The sequence below is a fragment of the Eubalaena glacialis genome, chromosome 2, assembly GCF_028564815.1.
Source record: "Eubalaena glacialis isolate mEubGla1 chromosome 2, mEubGla1.1.hap2.+ XY, whole genome shotgun sequence".
NCBI lineage: Eukaryota > Metazoa > Chordata > Mammalia > Artiodactyla > Balaenidae > Eubalaena > Eubalaena glacialis.
In genome coordinates this window covers 161334804-161354085 of record NC_083717.1, presented here as the reverse complement: position 1 = coordinate 161354085, position 19282 = coordinate 161334804, and the positions used below count along the sequence as shown (strand labels likewise).

At 44.2% G+C, this 19282-nt stretch overlaps 1 protein-coding gene across 1 annotated transcript; it reads right to left on the bottom strand.

Annotated features, from left to right (window-relative positions):
• Positions 1 to 4293: 4293 nt before the first annotated feature.
• RDH12 (retinol dehydrogenase 12) lies at positions 4294 to 13535 on the bottom strand. Its single transcript, XM_061182683.1, has 7 exons — positions 13392 to 13535; positions 11837 to 11955; positions 11204 to 11359; positions 10074 to 10178; positions 9029 to 9238; positions 7155 to 7344; positions 4294 to 4422 (listed from the first exon to the last, which is right to left on the bottom strand). Exons 1-7 carry the CDS (start codon positions 13457 to 13459, stop codon positions 4320 to 4322), a joined length of 951 nt encoding a protein of 316 aa, XP_061038666.1. The 5' UTR covers positions 13460 to 13535; the 3' UTR covers positions 4294 to 4319.
• Positions 13536 to 19282: the final 5747 nt, after the last annotated feature.

Sequence of the window (19282 nt, the reverse complement as noted above, 5' to 3'; positions counted from 1 at the left end):
AAGCCAAACCTGAGATTCTTTAAATACTAAAAATAGAAAATAGCTGCAGGGCCTCTTCAATGGTAAAAACCACAAGGTGTAAAGCTTGAGAGTTTTCAACAGCCAAGTGTCTTGCCACTTACTCTGAAATGAAGCCCACATCCAGAGAAAGGCACATATATAGGAATGTGGTGATTCTTGATTCCTGAGTTCTAGTTATTTCTGAGATCTATCCCTACCCTTTCCCACTTTTCAGTTTCAACCTTTCTTTGAATTTATGAGCAAAATATTCCATGGTTTTTTTGGCCTAAGATTGCTCAAAGTAGGTGTCTATCTTGTAAAAGAGGCCAAACACACAAGGTAGATCCTCCAGGGCTTGAAGGCGTGGTGACACATAGCACAGACTTGAATTGGACAAGGACCAAGTGCCAGCTAAGGTAATCTGTGGCAGTTAGTCATCCCTTAGGTAATCTGTGGTCTGGAACTGTTTGCTTCTCAATTTTCATATGTCTCTTTGATTTCCTTTCCCTTTAGTTTCCCAGACAAGTTTTATTTTTAAGAAATGTAAGCCAATCTCAGTGGAGCCAAAGGGAAAGATTTTCCTCACCTGGGCTAGGCTAGCTGAGAGTCTCAAAGCATAACAGAAACCAGGAATAGTGAAGGCAGTGACCTCGGGCAGCTGGAGAGACACCTAGGAACAGAGAAATCCGCGGTGACTGTCATTCCTGTGCCTTCATCCATGATTTTGTCTCCTGTATTGTAAGGAGCACTCTTCCAGGAAGCCAGGAAGCCTGGAAGCCATATCCATAGCACAAACAGACTGGAAGGAAAATGGCTCTGTGGTCATGGGAGAATCTAAGGAGCAGAGATGGGAAGGTGGAAGGGTGACTCAGCCACTGGATTCCCAGCCTTGTCTGTGCTGAGCCAAGGCCTTTCCCTTGTGTGGTGGTGACCTTGGGGCAAGTCTCTTCAGGAAACATAGCAAGAGGCCAAGGCTGGTACTTATTCCTTGCCCAGGCTGAACATATGAGACAACATTTTCGGTGCTGGGCAGGGAGCTACACAGAAGCAAGATGAAGCCTGAGTATGAGAGGATTCCAAAAGAGGAGTAGTGCTGAGGGAGGCTGTCTCATGGGAGCACCCGAAGGCCACGAGCCTGATGGAGTCTGGAATCTGAACAAGGGAGAAAGGGAAACAATGATTGCTTGATAGCCCGAAAATACCAACAAAATGTGAAATCAATACCCACACCTCTTTGGGTTTTTTTGTTTGTTTTGTTTTGTTTTCTGGGTTTTTTTTGCATTCTTTGCTTCTCAGCTCTCCCATAGTTGGCATCACTACTGTAAGGTATAAACGTATCCAAAAATTTGATAGGAGAGAAAATTTCCAATTTAAAATATTTTCCCTGGCCAAATAATATTTCACAGACTTCTTTCAATGAGAAGCAGCATAGCATTGTGTTCAGGAGTAACCACCTCCAGCCTGTACCTCCTTGAACTGGTTAAGCTGTGCCACTTGCCTAGGATGGCAGGAAAGGAGGCATGTTTCAAGTAGAGTCATTCTTCAGGAAGTGAGGGGATCTACAGTATGGAAGTTATGACTAGGGAAGCAGAATTGGGGCAATTTCTGTGTTTTCCAGAGACCAGGGTTAGGTGATAATGCAGGAAACGCCATCTTCCCCAACCCCCACCCTAAAACTCAAGAGGAAGTATTTCTCTACCAAACACCATGACCTTAAGGTCAGCCATCATCTTACAAAGTTCCTAAGGCCATTAGGCTCTCCTTCTCTCTTGGGTGTCAGATTCCCACTCAGATTGCTTTCATCTGCCTCCCCAAGTTAGATGGGCCCCTTATAGCATTCACAGACTCTGAGGATTCTATATTCAAGCTTCTGTCTTGGTCCTGAGTCCTAGGCCCTGCTCAGTTGCCATTCCCCAGCCCCTGTACTCCAGACTGAGGCTCTCAGCCCCCTGCCCCCAGCAATTGGCCCCAAGCTCTCTGAGTCTCTTAGAAAACATACAAAGAGGTTTTTCAAATTTCAGACTTCAGATATGTGATACAAGTCAAGAATCGGATGAACTTCATTAAGCCAATCATACTAGCAAGTAATCTGGCAAACAAAAAAGTATAAAATGTAATAGCCCAAAGGATTCCAAACACACACACTCTAAGGATTCCATATATTTTAAAGAACAATCTTTTGAATGTTGTTAGCATTCTGTTCTCTGAAAAAGATGTTCTAGAGAGAAGATTCCAATTTGATAAAAATGACTATATTTGTTTTTGTTTTTTAATTTATTTATTAAACTACAGTTGATTTAAAATGTTGTGTTAGGGCTTCCCTGGTGGCGCAGTGGTTAAGAATCCGCCTGCCAATGCAGGGGACATGGGTTCGAGCCCTGGCCCGGGAAGATCCCACATGCCGCAGAACAACTAAGCCCGTGCACCACAACTACTGAGCCTGCACTCTAGAGCCCATGAGCCACAACTACTGAGCCCGTGTGTCACAACTACTGAAGCCCATGCGCCTAGAGCCCGTGCTCCACAACAAGAGAAGCCACCGCAATGAGAAGCCCGCGCACTGCAACAAAGAGTAGCCCCTGCTCACCGCAACTAGAGAAAGCCCGTGCGCAGCAACGAAGACCCAACGCAGCCAAAAATAAAATAAATAAATTTTAAAAATAAAATAAAATAAAATATCCACCCGACTCCCAAAAAAATGTCATGGGGGAAATAGATGAAACAAGATTGACAAAATGTTAACAACGTTGAAGCTGGTGACAGGTAGGTACGTGGGGTTTTTCATGATACTATTTGCTTTACTTTCATCTATTTGAAAATTTCCAGAGTAAAATGGTTTTTTGTTTGTTTTTCAAGTCTACTTGCTATGGAAGGAAAGGGAATTTTTGTCACCACGTGCCCTTTGGATGCTTTCAAACTGGAAGCAATAACATAACTTCTTGGGTCAATTGGCTAAAAGATTTGGCGTGTCTCTCTGCTCTTCTTGGAGACCTTCAGCACTTAAGGCGAGAAACAGGTCACCCAAGGCCACAGCAGAGGAGAGCAGGGAGGCCAAAAGAGAAAAGAGCTATGATTTCAGGCAGGGGGTTTATCAGAGCTTGGTTTTTCTGCATCTGTGTATCAAATTAAATGAAGTCCTCTACTACCTCTGGGCTTAACCTATAGTGAAGCTCAGCACCTGTATAATTTGTCACTCCTATCACTTCTTAGATAATCAAATATGAGAGCTGGAAGAGACTAGAGAAAATACTCAACTGAACCATCTTATTCTGCACCCAGAGGAGATATTATAAGAAGGTTATGGGTGGCTGGGAAGGGTGAGATAGTACTCATTAAACTTGGTTTCGGGACTTCCCTGGTGGTCCAGCGGTTGAGACTCTGTGCCCCCAATGCAGGGGGCCCAGGTTTGATCTCCAGTGAGGGAACTAGATCCCACATGCTGCAACTAAAGATCCCGCACGCCACAACAAAGATCCCACACGCGGCAACAAAGACCCGGTGCAGCCAAATAAATAAATAAATATTAAAACAAAACAAAACAAAAACAACAACTTGTTTCATTTCTCCCTTGCTACCCTGAGAGAATAAATAAGGTAATAAGGTGAATGTGCAGTCTTTATTTTCTCTAAAAATTGAGGCAAAAGGGAACTCTTTAGAAAAAGAAACCATCTACATTGAAAATGGGATGGTCCAAACTTACACAATATGTTAATTATATCTCAGTAAAGCTGAAAAAAATCTGTTTTTAATTTTTAAAACAGTACTGGAAAAAGAAAATAGGAAGGTCCAGCTTCACATCGTTGCTCCAGGATGCTCGGAGGAAGGAACTAAAATCGGCCAAGGTTGAGCCAAGATTTTCCTGAGTTGGTCCAGACCCCAGATGAATGTTTCAAAGAGGAAAGAGATCAGTCAAGAGTTTTTGAGTCTATAGTCCCTGGAAAGAAGTGACGTCGATGCTCCTGTCACCTCAGCTGAGCGTGCTAGCTGGTCTCGGTAAGGAAATTGACCCAATTTCCCAGGTTCTTCTGCCATCCCCGTGCCCAGCCTGGCATCTGCCCAGTCCTCCTGGCCCGAGAGGGTGGCTGACTCTGCAAGTCTTGGAGAAGAATACTCTGTAGGTGTGACTGTCTCGTGCCATGAGCCAGCCTCACGAGAGGGTTGGGTGTGCGAAGATTTCTAGAAGGGTCAGGAGTATCAGAGCAGGGCAGGATTCGCAACAGCAGCCAGCCAGGACAATCCTGCAGGGTGGGCCTTCTCCTCGGTCCCCTTTCCTTATGGCGTGGACTGGGCCTGATACAGCTGTGCCTATTCCACCAGCTCTACTCCCACCGGATTCCCAGCAGCTCGCAGCTGACGTTCCACAAGCGCTCAGCCGTTTTGTTATTCCGGGCCCTTGGAGACACCCAAGTCTTCTTGCAGTCACTGGAGGGCATAGAAAGGGAGTGAACATCCAGGAGTGAAAATGGACAGTCTGGAAAAGTTTATGTCCTCTTCCTCAGAATATATTTCTAAATGTGTAATAAAATACATTAGATAAAAAGAAACTAACTGTATTGAAATGCAGTTTTAAAATATTTCCTTTTCTTTTTTGTATTGACTTTTTAAAAATTTTAGTTTTATTGGAGTGTAGTTGATTTTCAATGTTGTGTTAGTTTCAGGTGTACCTCAGAGTGATTCAGTTATACATATACATATATTCAGTCTCTTTTAGATTCTTTGCTCATATAGGTTATCACAGAATATTGAGTAGAGTTCCCCATGCTATACAGTAAGTCCTTGAGGGTTATCTATCTTATATATAGTATAAAATATTTTAAAAACAACGTGTGGTATAGTAATGTGTTCTATTAGAAGAGCTAGCACTGGGTCTAATCACCAACAGATTTCAAAGTATTGACGAGCAGAAGTGACATCCTGAGGTGTCTGCAACAATTGCAGTGTGACATGAAATTATTTATAGTTTTCTTGGGGACAAAGTCACGGGTATCACTACTACTGCGGTTCACTTCCTACATTCATAATCAAAGGAAATGGCGAATTTCAGATGGAAGTTAGTGAAACTAAAGATGAAATTATCTTTCCATCCAGGTTCGAAGACCCCTTAAATTCTATCCACAGACCCCTTGTGCCCCATGAACCCCTGACTAAGCACCCCTGTTTTGTTTTGGGGTGAGCAGGTGAGGGGGGCTGGGGCAGAGCACAGTGTTCATGGTGTTTTTCTTTAAATAGAAGTTTTGGACTTCCCTGATGGCACAGTGGTTAAGAATCCTCCTGCCAATGCAGGGGACACGGGTTCCACATGCCGTGGAGCAACTAAGCCTGTGTACCACAACCACAGAGCTTGCGCTCTAGAGCCCACGAGCCACAACTACTGAAGCCCACGCGCCTAGAGCCCGTGCTCCACAACAAGAGAAGCCACCGCAGTGAAGCCTGTGCGTTGCAATGAAGAGTAGCCCCCAGCCGCCGCAACTAGAGAAAGCCCACGCACAGCAACGAAGACCCAACACAGCCAAAAATAAATTTAAAATTTTTTTAAATTAATTAATTAAAAAAAAAAACTGGGATCATACTGTACCTAGTTTGGGGAGGATACCTTTCTCTTGCTAAAAATGTACAATTTTAATTTTACAAGTAATGAATTAATATATAATCTTTAAAATTTATTTTTAAATAATAAAGGAATACCTAGAGTAAAAGGTTAAAATCCTCCTTCACACTGTCCCCCGCCCCCCGACTCTTCCTCAAACTCCCTGGAAGTAACTACTACGTATGTTTTGCTGTGTATCCATTCAGACTGTTTTCTATGCATTTACAGTGAATAATTATATAGTTCTATACTTCAGTTTTTTCTCATAATATTATATCACTAACATTTTCCCATTAATTGAATATTATTCGAAAATACTTTTATATAGTGACTGTATTATATTTTATCACATGATTAAGGCAGTGATGTTAAACACCCAGACTCCAGGGTGGCATTGTCTAGTAGAAATATGATGCGAACCACAAATGTGAACCACATGTGTAATTTTAAATTTCCTAATAGAAATTTTAAAGTATTTTTTAAACAGTGAAAAGAAATAGGTGAAATTAATTTTAGTAGTATATTTTATTTAACCCAACATAGCCAAATTATTTCAGCATGTAATCAATGTAAAAATTATTAATGAGATATTTTACATTTCTGTTTTTCACACTATGTCTTCAAAATCTGGTGTGCATTTTACATGTACAGTATGTCCCAGATTGGACTAGCCATATCTCAAGTGCTCAGTAGCCATATATGGCTAGTGGCAACCATGCTGAACAGCATGGCTCTAGAGCCAGACTGCCTGGGTTTAAATCCCAGGCCTACCACTTATAAACTATATGACCCTGAGCAAGCTAATTATTTTGTGCCTCAGTTTCTTCATCTGTAAAATGGGGACAATAATACGATCTACCTTTCAGAGTTGTGATGATTATATGAATTAACACACGTAAAACTTAGGAGAGTGCCAAACATGTTGTAAGAGCTCAAGCAACATTAGCTATGATCATTTATCCATTCCCCTATTGTTGGACACTGAGGCTATTTTCAATGCTTCACTTAATAAATGGTGTACCAATGAACCATCTTGAACAAAGTGGGACAGAAAAGCAGACTGGGCTGGATCAAGTCATGGAATGGAAAGAGATGTAATCTGGGCTTCCCTATATTCCCAGACTCTGATTGCCCATTGAGTTTGTGATAAACCTCAACACCAAAATGTCTATTTTTATGTTCCAACAGATAGTGCCAGTCTTCGCAGCTTTGGGAGACAGAGTTCACACTAGGGACAGGTGACTTTGCCCTGGAGTTTCGTGCTATGTGTCATTTAAAAATTCATGAAGGAAGTCAGCCAAAAGCTTCAAGGAAGAGAAAAAGGCTCTACAAAGGCTTACCTGCAAGTGTGGCACACAGGTTTGAAACAGAGCCATAAAACCAACTCTTGCCATGTTTCAAATGTAAGTTTCCTTAGAAAAGTAACAGCATTTGGTCTACTGGCCCAACGTGAACCTGGATTCCCCCATCAGGCAGAAACTTGGCCACTGGAAGTGCAAAGCCCAGGGAGTCCTATGCCTCACCATGCACACAGGTGATGGGGAGAACGCATGCGGCCTCTGCGCACCTGAAGTACTTGCCGCTCAGGGGCTCCAAGCCCTCAGTCAGGGCGCAGTGCAGGCTGGTCTGGGCCCCCTCCCTCGCCGTCTTGAGGAAGGGGGAGAAGAGCCGCCAGAGCAGGCACAGCAGGAAGGAGTGTCGGACCAGTTCGGAGCGGACGATGCCTGGGTGCACTGCGTAGGTGGTGACCCCTGTGCCTAGGGCAAAGAGGACACAGTCAGACCAGAGACACACTCCGAAGCCAGGGAAACAGCTATCTCCTGCAGCAACATGCACGAGTGAGAAGAAGGGACTTGGGAAACAGAACCCCAGTGTTCAGAAGACACCACCTCTAGCCAGGTAGAATCTCATGAGTAATTAATTGATCTTATCCAGAAAGATCTATAGCCTTCTCAGCCTTCTATGCTCCAAAAGGAATGCTTGGTTGAACATTCTTCTATTTTAGTGTCATCTTAATCTTTGGCTTAAATGGTATCTTTGGAATTTCTATTGGAGGGTCTTAGGGGCAGCAATCCTGTTAGAAGGTAGGAAGCTAGGACCTTGTTGTGAATTGCATTTGCCGGGCAAGCACATTTTATGAGGTGTAGATTGAGGGGTGTTGATGGAAATGATGAGTGTTAACATGCCCCCAAGACACCCCTGCTGCCTCCACTATTTTTAGTACTTATTACGTACAAGGGCTGTGCTACATGTTTTATGTGTTGTCTCATTTGACCTTCAAAGAGGTTCATGAGGTAGGTAATATTAAGAAGCCCATTTACAGCTGAGGAAACTGAGTTCTCATCACAGACAGGTTCAGTAAATTGCCCAAGGTCACACCTAGCTGGTTGCAGGGCCAAGGTCTGAACCTCGATGTAGAGTAAAGAGCATAGACTTCCGAGCTAGATTGCCTGGATTTGTATCCTGGCTCGCCTCGGAATTAATATATCTTGCTCGGGCAAGTTTCTTAAGACACCTGTGCCTACCTCTTCTTTTGTAGGGAGGGGAAAAATAATAGCACCTATCTCATAGGAATAGTGTATTAACACTATTACACAGATAGACACAGATAGTATATGGTACACACAAACTCTCAATTATCGTTGTCATTATTAGTATTCATTTAAATGATTACCTTATTCTTCTACTTTCTGCATTCTGATAGTAAATACCATTTTCCCCAAACTCTGGCTTATTCACTGTAGCAAATGGTCCTCCAGATTCACAGATGTCAGTGTCAGAAGCTCAGCAAAAACTCCAGGGGAGCACAGAATCATAGGATCAAGAGTGGCCTCACCTCATCTTACAGTTGAGGGGATGAAGTCAAGGGAGGTTAAAGGGACATGTTTATATACACACGTGGCTACTATGTGGCAGAGCAAGGACTCAGACCCAAGTATCTGAAACCCTGACTCCAGGCAGTGAGTGGCAGCTCTGTAGCTCAGCTCACCCTGTAAACCTCAGCAAATGGCACAGCGAAGGAAGCACCCTGGTTTAAAGCAGAGTCCCCACATTCCAGTCCTCACTCCTTCACTTGCCATATAATCTTGGGCCGGCCGCTTCTTTGGACCTCAGTTTGGACCCATAAAATAGTGAAAACAATACCTATTCTGCCTGTTGCAAGAGGTTGTTGTGAAAAATCAGATGAGATGATAAATATGAAATAAGATGTGACAAAACACATAAGGTTTATAGGTTCCTGACCTCTGTTCAGCTTTAAGCTTCCCAAGGGCAAGGACTCTGTTTTTACTCTGTTTTATAACCTTATTCTCCTTAGTGCACAGAGCTGCCACTGAAATGTGCACGTTTGACATCCTGACTTCAGAAGTTTCTGTGAACCTCTAATCTGGACTGAAGGCCCTGCTTTTGCTGCCTTAACCCTGGCCCTTTCTCTAGACTTACCTTGGAGCCTCTTGGCCAGCTCACGAGTAAAGAGCACATTGGCCAGCTTGCTGTGGCAATAAGCAAAACCCCGGTTGTAGGACTTCTCACCCTGGAGGTCATGGAAGCGAATCTTGCCAGCGAGGTGGACCACTGATGACAGGTTCACCACCCGTGCAGGAGCAGACTCCTTCAGCTGCCCCAGGAGCAAGTGGGTGAGAAGGAAGTGGCCTGTGAGGAGAGCCAGCAGGGGAGATTGAAGAGTGGGACGGCAGCCTGGGCTCGAGGTGTGGGAGCTGTTGTATGACAGGGCTTCATCACTAGCTCACTATCTTCTGGGTGTGAACATTTTGATACCATGAGTAACTTAGTGCTAATGGGCAGTCAGTCTGAGTTAGTGGAGTCCTCAAGGCAAGGGCCAGAGCTGGACTACAGGTAAGGCAATATATACGTAGTCTGTTGTTATTTGTTCCTCTGCCCTTGCCCCGGTCAGGAGCAACTGCTGGCTTCTGACATCCCCCGTCTGTTTATGCTCACACAACTGTGGGCATGTACAGAAGGAAGGATGGAATAGTCAGGGAAAATAACATTTGCAGAGGATCAGAGAACCTGTTCTGTGATCCCCTCACTAGAGCCATTGCCTCGAGCTCTGAACACTAGCCTCTCTCATGCCTCAAGTCCTCAAGGTCTGCCTCCACGATGGACCAACCCTTGCTTGCTCGGTCCTCAGTTATAGATATGACCCCCCCCCCAGCCAAACACAGACTTCTGCACCCCCACTCCTGACCCTGCTTGGCAAGTCTTGCATTACCACAGTCCCATTCAAGAAGGACCTTCTTCCTGGTATCTCCTAAGTTTGGGGGTTTCTTAACGGTATGAGTAGGAGGAGCTCTGTTTTTTGTACTGGTTAGGAGAAGATAGTGAAAGAAAAACCAATATCTCCAGTCTAGTAGAATCTTGGTCTCTATGAGGACCAGTGGAGATTCTCAGCACTGGTACAGGGTCATCTCCCTACAGAGAACATGATGGCATATGTCTCGCTTTTTACTCACTCTAAGATACTCACCCAGGTGGTTGACTCCCAGGTGGGTTTCAAAGCCATCAGCTGTCTTGGAATATGGGCACATCATCACTCCTGCATTGTTGATCAGAATATGAAGCTGCTTTTCCTCTAAAGAGCACAACCAAGGAGACCATGTGGTTAGCAAGGAGTCAGCTAGCTGCCAGTCCTGAGTGTTTGTTCCTTGCCTTTGGACCTATCTCAGTGATATTCAGTAGTCACTGTCATTGGGTTTCTAATTTTTTTTATATATATAAATTTATTTATTTATTTATTTATGGCTACGTTGGGTCTTGTGTTGCTGCGCACGGACTTTCTCTAGTTGCGGCGAGTGGGGGCTACTCTTCGTTGCGGTGCGGGGGCTTCTCTTGTTACGGAGCACGGGCTCTAGGTACATAGGCTTCAGTAGTTGTGGCTCGTGGGCTCAGCAGCTGTGGCTCGCGGGCTCTAGAGCGCAGGCTCAGTAGTTGTGGCACACGGGCTTAGTTGCTCCGCAGCATGTGGGCTCTTCCTGGACCAGGGCTCGAACCCGTGTCCCCTGCATTGGCAGGCGGATTCTTAACCACTGCGCCACCAGGGAAGTCCTGGGTTTCTAATTTTAGTTGTTGTTATCTTCCTGGACACCATTCATTCATTCATCCATTCATTCAGCAAATGTGTACCTAGTACTGACTCTGAGCTGGGCTGGGCACTGGGCATACAGTGGTAAAATAAGACAGACATGGTTCCTGTCCCTCATGGATTTCATAGTCCTTGATAGAAGATGGTCATTTTCCAAGATACAGAAGAATACTGGCAGCAGCACAACTTCCTCTTGTGCCTATGGCCACAGAAGTTTGATTCTCAGGATGAAAGAAGAGAGTGGCATCGGGGCCACACCTCGATGCCAAGGTACAAGCCCAGACAGGGAGCTGTCACCTCCAGCATTCCCACTGCTGAGGCAAGATGATAAGGATCCTGCCTAGCCTGTCCACCCGCCATCCCCGTGCCAATTCCCTGCCCTGCTGGTTCGTGTGGCAGAACCTGTGCAGTGGAATCCATGATGGGTCTGATGTAAGGGTCAGAGTTGGTCCGGGGTGGAGCAGCCACTCCCACACCCAGCTCCCTGCCTTTCTAGCCAACCCCCAGGGCCTCACCTGCCCGGAAGCCCTCAGCAAAGGCTCGGATGGATTTGGTATCAGATAGGTCCAGTTTCCGTACCAGCACCTGGGAGTTCTTTGTATCAGCTCGGATTTCACTGGCAGCAGACTCCCCCTTCAGTACATCTCGGCAGGCAATGTATACTCGGGCTCCTGGGGCCAAAACAAACAGACAGCAATGTGTTCAGACCCTGGGCTGAAGAAGAGTCTAGTAAGTGAGTCTGGGACTGGTGGACAGAGCATTCCCTGCATCATCCCTAAAGCAGTGAGTGGCTAAATTGCCGCTTCCAGATTCTCCTTGCTATCAGCTTAACCCCAGGCTGGGAACCCTGGTTTTTACACCCTGATATTTAACAAGGCTTAGGATCTCCTTTTAGAATAACTGACCTGACCAATATTATACATGGACATCATTGTTTTCCTTACTTTATATAATAGGGAAGGAGCAGGAAGGAAGGAAAGTTTAAGCCACAGAGTAAGTTGGTGTCACAGCTGGACTTGAATCCCAGGTTCCTTGAGTTCCTGGCCAGAACTTCTAAGCCCAGGAGGAAAGATAAGGGAACGTGAGTAGAGTTTCTAGTGAGAAAGGCAGGAGGTGCTGCCCTGTGGAAACGGAAAGGAAGGACTTGCCTCTGCGAGCAAGCTCTCTGGCTGTCTCCTTGCCGATGCCTGTGTTGGCACCGGTGATCACCACCACCTTCCCGGGAAGCTGCATGTTTGTTCCACAGACCCCACCAGCAAAGAACTTCCTACAGGCAAGAGAAACAAAACATTTATGCACCATCCTTTCCAATCCCAGACTGAGATACATAAAATCCACCCAGCCTCAAAGAGGGATTTCTTTTCGTTGTTGTCAGGAGACTTAAAGAAGCTAATCTTCAGGGGACAGCGTCTTCCCAGTGGGCAAGGCAGTCTCCTGCTTATCAGCTCAGGTTGGGAGGTCACGTGCCCGGAAGCTACAAATGGTCATCTGGGCAAATAGAATAAGTTCTCTTGAGCCAGGGCCAATGGTTCCTTGTTAAACAACAAAGATACCTTGCTCTTATCTCTAGAGGTTCCCGGAGGTCATCTTCCTTCTCTATCCTGCCCTAAGAACATGAGGGGGATGGGCATTAGTGGAATCAGTGGTCCTGAGCCCTCACCTTCAATAAGCATCAATGGTGAGTAACTGATGAACAGCACCTCCAGGGTCCCATATAGAAATACGGCTCTTGGGCTGCCTCTCCAGTTTTAGAGAGCTAGAATATTCTGCCATCCCACTAGAGATTTCATACTCGCCATTAATGCACAGAGAGAAAACCTCCCTTGTTCAGACCTCTGTGCAGAGAGCATCCTTTTACATAGAGTTGACTTGATAAGTTCCCAAAAATAGGACGGGAGGAAGTAAAACTAACATTACCTGAGCATCATCCAACTGCCAAGCACTAGGCTAGGCATTTTCCAAGGGAATGTAATTCTCTCAACCACTCTGTTATTATCCCCACATTACAGTGGAGAAAGCTGGGGCTCAGAGAAGTTCAAGTCACTTGCTAATGGTGGCAAAACTGGAACCCAAACCCAGGTTTCTATGGCGGGACCTAGAGCAACACTCTGTCTCTGATATGTCCATTTAACCTTCTTTATCTTCAACAATTTAAAAGTTCTCTACTCATAACACACATTTCTTTGACATCTCCAGAAATCCCACACAAAAGAGCCAACCCAAAACGTTAGTTGAGGGTAGTCTCAAAGGGAAGAGAGTTTGTTCCCTTCCCCAGATGCCTGGTACTTAACAATTGAGTCGCTCGGCAATGACCACCCACCGTAACGCAGCAGGGCCACCTTGACTAGGGACAGTGAAGAAAGGGAGACCTTCAGAGGAACCCAAGGGAATAGAGTGAAAGAGCAAGGACTCCCCCATAAGATGTCTGTCAAGCTACTTAACAGTCATCCACTCAGCCTTCCAATAGCATCAGAATTCAAACCCGCCCCTCCTCTCCCAGCCCCAGGTGCTTCCTTCTCATTTTCCACCACGGTATTCATAGCTACTTCCTTCCTTCCTGCTTTTCCTGCCTTGACTTTCTCTCCCTTGGCCTCCATCCCTTTCTCTTCCTTCAGCAGCTAAGAACTCATCTTCTTACAAGCTCCGTGGCTCCCAATTCAGGGCTTTGTAAACTATTGAATGAGTTACTGAATTAAGACAAACCTGATGGATGGAGCTGTCACATACAGGAAAGAAAGGAAGGAGGTGAGCAGTCCTAAGAAAACCAGCATCTTTTCAACTTCTTTAGTTGCTGCTGCTTTACCAAGAGCAACTTTGACTCCAACTCTGGCTCGGGCTCTTCCTGGTCTGGCTCCAACTCTTGGCTGCTTCTTGCTGCTTCTCTTTCCTCCAGCTCCTCTCGCTCCTGGGTGTTCAGCAACAGCCTGGCTCTAAGCGTAGCCCAGAATCCTATTTAAATCCGAGAGCTGTCAGAGCACAGCCTGCTGGGAGATGTAGTCCTGGGAGAGAAGGATGGAGAAAAGAGCAGAGCCTCACACTTACTGGCAAAGAGAATGAGGGGAGATGGAGAACTGCCCCTAACTTTCCCACCCTCAGTCATTTCTCTTATCTAGGGAATGTGTTCCCTCCACCACCCTCACCTCCACTCCTGCAAAATAGAATATTTTTAACTTTAGCAGCAGACCCCATGATACTTGAAATACAGTGTGATTAAAATAGAAAGACAAGGAAGAAACCCCCAGAAGAGAGGTGAGAGAATTCAGGAGAGTGTTTCCCTTGGTGGGGAAGGGGTAGAGACTGGGGCGGGGTATGTTGGGATCTCCTGGGGGGGCTGGTAGTGTTCTGTTCTTTGGCGGGGGGGGGGTTACTATTACACAGGTGTGCTCACCTTGTGAAAATTCACTGAGTCACACACTTGATTTGTGCACTTGACTGTGTTTTATGTTCTGTTTCAATGAAGTTAACACACACATGTATTGTACATGCCAAAGAAAAGGTATAGTGTTTCAGTGCATGGGCTCTTAGCGTGGACTTCCTGGTTCAAATCTCAGCTGAACTGCTTACCAGATGGGTGGCCCTGGGCAAGTTACTAAACCTCTCTGTTAACTCACTTTCCTCACTTGCATAATGGCATGATAAAATATACACCTACCTTTTTAAGTATTAAATTAATTAAATAGGTAGGAAATTTGAGACGGAGACTAGCACATAGTAGACACTGTATAAGAGTTGGCTGTTCAGGGACTTCTCTGGTGGCACAGTGGTTAAGAATCCACCTGCCAATGCAGGGGACACCTGTTCAAGCCCTGGTCTGGGAAGATCCCACATGCCGTGGAGCAGCTAAGCCTTTGTGCCACAACTACTGAGCCTGCGCTCTAGAGCCCACGAGCCACAACTACTGAAGCCCACGCACCACAACTACTGAGGCCCGGGCGCCTAGAGCCCATGCTCCGCAACAAGAGAAGCCACTGCAATGAGAAGCCCGCACACCGCAACGAAGAGTAGCCCCCGCTCGCCGCAACTAAAGCCCGCACGCAGCAACGAAGACCCAAAGAAGCCAAAACATAAATAAATTAAAAAAAAAAAAAGAAAAAGAGTTGGCTGTTTGAGCTTCCCTGGTGGTCCAGTGGTTGACTCCGCACCTCCACTGCAGGGGGCACATTTTCCTTGGTCAGGGAACTAAGATCCCGCATGCTATGCAGGAAGGCCAAAAAAAAAAAAAAAAAAAAAATAGAGTTGGCTGTTATGATTAGCTGTATTGATTTCTGTCCTACTTGCTTTATTCAAGGGTTTAGTGTAGAAAAGGGAGAGGTAATGAATGCAGGCGATGTTTCAGTTGAATGTTATTAAAGATGAGGGGAAAGACGAGAAACAAACCAAGCAGAAACTCTCCGCGCCCTCTGGAGGTGTGTGAGGAGATGGGAGGAGGATATGTAGGGTTCACAGCCTTTGCTCGCTCAGTATTCCTCTCCTGGACAGGACTCCAAGAGTCATGCCCCAGATCTGCTCCTTCCTGCAAAGCTAGAGGAGGCTCCAAGAAGACACGAGTGATGAAAGAAGACTCCTGTGGCAGGCAGGTGCTCACGCCTTCATTCATTGATTCATCCATCCATTTAACATACACTTACTGAGCATTTCCTGGTTCCATTCCTGCCCCTTGCAAATCCCAAGAACCTGATGAACAGAACAAGGAGTAGTCAGATCATTCCCAAGGGGAATCCCTCTTGACTCCCAGGTTGCCTCTCCCATCTCTTCCCGCTTCTCCTGCTCTGGGTCCAGTTCACTGCAGCAATGTCAGCTGCAAATACTGCAAAGTCCCAGAAGCCCCTGAGGGGAACTTTCTGCTGGTGCTCCCCAATGCCTGCCTCCTAGTGGATGTCTGCTGGGCCAACATGGTCTTGCTGATTGGACAGAGTACTTTTCTCCAATACCTGGTGACACTGGGTCTACAACATCTCTTAGATTATATGTGAAAACAAGATCTGTGGGTGTTTTATTTGAGTCCTCCCTACCCCGTGTAATCAGAGCTGAAGTCAATCAGTGAAACAGACACAATGCCATATGATGCGAGGGAAAGTACATCTAATAACCTCAAATCTGAGTACCTTTGTACTAAAGTCCTGTAGGCTCCCCATCACTATTGAATCAAATTCAAGATCCCCTGCACCTGTGGAGATGATACTCAATTTATCTTGAGCTTGCCTGCGAGGCAGAGAGCCCTAAAGAACAGCATGTAGTGCTCTGGAGCAGCATAGAAAAGATATTAGAAGGAAGATAAGGCATCTAGAATTATGGAAACACACAAATAGTTTGCTGAAAACACATATTATTAAATATTATAATCCAAAGACCACCATCAGGTGATTGATTAGTCCTATCAAATGTTAAACAATGTTACAAAACTATAATAATTTAAATAGTGTGGTACAAGCAGGTAAATAGTCAGACAAATCAATAGAACAGAATGGAAAGCCAAGAAATAGACCCAAATACAGATGGAAATAGAGATATGATAAAAACACCATTTCAAATCAGTGGGGGTTAGTGGTGGAGATGGAGTATTTAATAAAGTATTATAATACTTAGGTATCCAATTGGGAAAGAGTAAACTTGATCCTTACCTTACTCTTTACACCAAAATTTGAAATAGATCAAAGATATAAATGTGAAAAATGAAACCATCAAAGTATTAAGAAAAACCATTGAACAATTTTTAAAATGATTTTAGAGTGATGAAACCTAATAATAACAAGATAGGAAACACATGTTTTGCAGACAAGAGTTTAATTTATTTAGTGTATAAAGAACTCTTAAAAATCACTAAGAAAAAGAATAAACAACGCAATTGAAATCACAGTTTACAGAAAAGAAAATACAAGTGATTCTTTAACCTCACTCATAATAAGAAAGAGGCAAATGAAAATTACACAGGGAGCTGGGGACTTCCCTGGTGATCCAGTGGCTAAGACTCCACGCTCCCAATGCAGGGGGCCTGGGTTCCATCCCTGGTCAGGGAACTAGATCCCACATGCATGCTGCAACTAAGAGTTTGCATGCCGCAACTAAAGATCCCGCATGCCACAATGAAGATACCGCATGTGGCAACAAAGATTCCGTGTGCCGCAACTAAGACCCGGCACAGCCTAAATGAGTAAAAATAAATAAGTAAATATTTTTTTAAAATTACACTGGGAGCCACTCTTCACTTAATTGGCAAAGATCAAAAAGGTTATATAACATGGTCCACTGGTGAGAATGTGAATAAATAATGATGAAATGCTACTGGGAGAATTGATTGTTACAGTCTCCAGAGAGAAGTGTGGCAACATCTAACTAATCAAAACACATGCCTGTTGACCTAGACATTCCACTTTCTTGTTTTTGTAAGGTTGTCATGCAGTACTGTGTGCAATAGCAAAAGTTTGGAAACCTTCCAAATGTCCAAATGTCCATAGCCATACAATGGATACTATACAGCTGTAACAAAGAATACTTTTTTTAACATATGGTCATGGAACAATCTTTGAGAATATTAGGTAAAAAGACAAGGAGCAGAACAGTGTCCATAATATGCTACTACTTGTTTAAAAAATGGAGGGACTATATGGACATATTTATTTGGTATGCATAGACTATCTCAGAAAAGATAACAAGAAGTAGATAACAATGGTTGCTTCTAGGAGGACGGGGGACAGGAATAGGTGGAGGCTTTTCACTGAATGTACTCTTTTGTACCTTGTGAACTTATAACCTCTGGCTTATTAAAAATTAAAGTTTTGAGCAAAACAACCAAGATCACTTTGAAACAACTTCCTTGTTTATTTTTGTTAAATTAACCATTGCAATATCACAAAACAAAGCTATTTCTCAAACCAGTATTGAGACATTCTTAAACATGTGTTGCTATATAAGCAAAACTATCATCTTGACCTACTTCATCATTGGAATCAACACCAAAATGATCACAGACCAATCTGATATCTGCTTTTTAGGGACTTCAATCTTGTATGTGATAGAAAGAGATGAAAACATCAGGAGAACCAGTGCAGGAACAGACCTAAAATTCAGCTATGAGGAAGCATTCACCACCTGTAACACCTCTTCCTGACACTGATAAATCATAGGTCAGAAGGTAAGCCATCCTTGAAGGGTGTGTATGAAGAGATCACATGATACGAAGCTGGAAAGCTGCTCTACGATTTAAATTTTGATCTGAATTCAAATGGGGTCATACTGCACTGGCCACCTGGTTATCCCTGCCCTGGTTACTCTTGGAAGGAGCCCCTTACAAATTAGAGCAGGAGGAAGAACGATAAACCTCTACTTCTCTCCCTCCCTTCACCTAGTCTTAGAATCACAGATTCTGGAAGCTAGGCAGAGAAGTAGAAGGTCCCAAATCCGACCTTCCTACCACAAACTGCCTGCCACCCCCCTAAAAGTGTTTATGTAGTACCACATAGATATTTCTATTTCCAGCCATGAGGGACTTGCTGCCTCTTCCCATGTACCTACCCCTGACTTGACCCAAGTGGAAGCACAGTTTTTATATTTGTTTTACCCAGTAATAATGATTGTTCCTTTTTTCCAATTTTTTTTTTTTTTTTTAGTATATGTGCTGCCGAAGCGAGCACCGATTGTTCCTTTTTCTCAATTTTAAAAGGTGAAATAAACTCATTATCCTTCTCAAAAAAAAAGTTTACTGCTAGTATGTAACGTCTATTGATTTTCCGCCTATTGGTCAGTGACACTTACCGACAGCGGGTACTATTGACATTTGAGGTCAGAAAATTCTTGTAAGGGGTTGTCCTATACTTTGGAGGATGCTTAGCAGCACCCCTGGCCTCTATACATACATGCCAGTAGAACTACTCCCCCCTGTGACAACCAAAACGTCTCCAGACATTGCCAACTGTCCACTGGGGGGCAAAACTACCCCATTTGAGAACCACTGCCCTCCAAGAGGTAGGGCCTTCAGGATAACAGGATGATATAACTTCAGTATGTGTATTATTGGAAAGGATTAGAGCCCAGTAATGTTTTGCTTTGTATCCTGTGCCTTTGACTCAGCTGGAGTCTAACAAGCAAACCTGCTTACTGCCCAGGATCAGTTATTAGTACCTTTCCAGGGCCTAGGGGTGCTGGCTATCTCCTAAACTTTTGGCCTTCCTCCCAGCTTAATTCTGATAACTCCGTTAGTCTGCCATGGCTGGGACCTGTGCACCCCTAGTGAGGGAACTTTCTGGGGTGATGGAAATGTTCTACATCTTGCGATCTATGCATTTGTTGAAACTCAGTGAATACACACTTAAGATTTGTGCATTTCACTGTATTTCACCCAGCGCCACCAAATAAATAAATAAAATAGATATTTAAAATAAAAAAAAGGATATGTTGTACAACACAGTGAATATAGCCGATATTTTATAACTATAAATGGAATATAACTTTTAAAAATTGTGAATCACTATATTGTACACCTGTAACATATAATATTGTACATCAACTGTACTTGAATAAAAGAAAAAATAAAATTAAAAAAATCTAATTGCCACAAAGATCACAAAGTCCAGAGAATTATATTTTTATTAACTAAC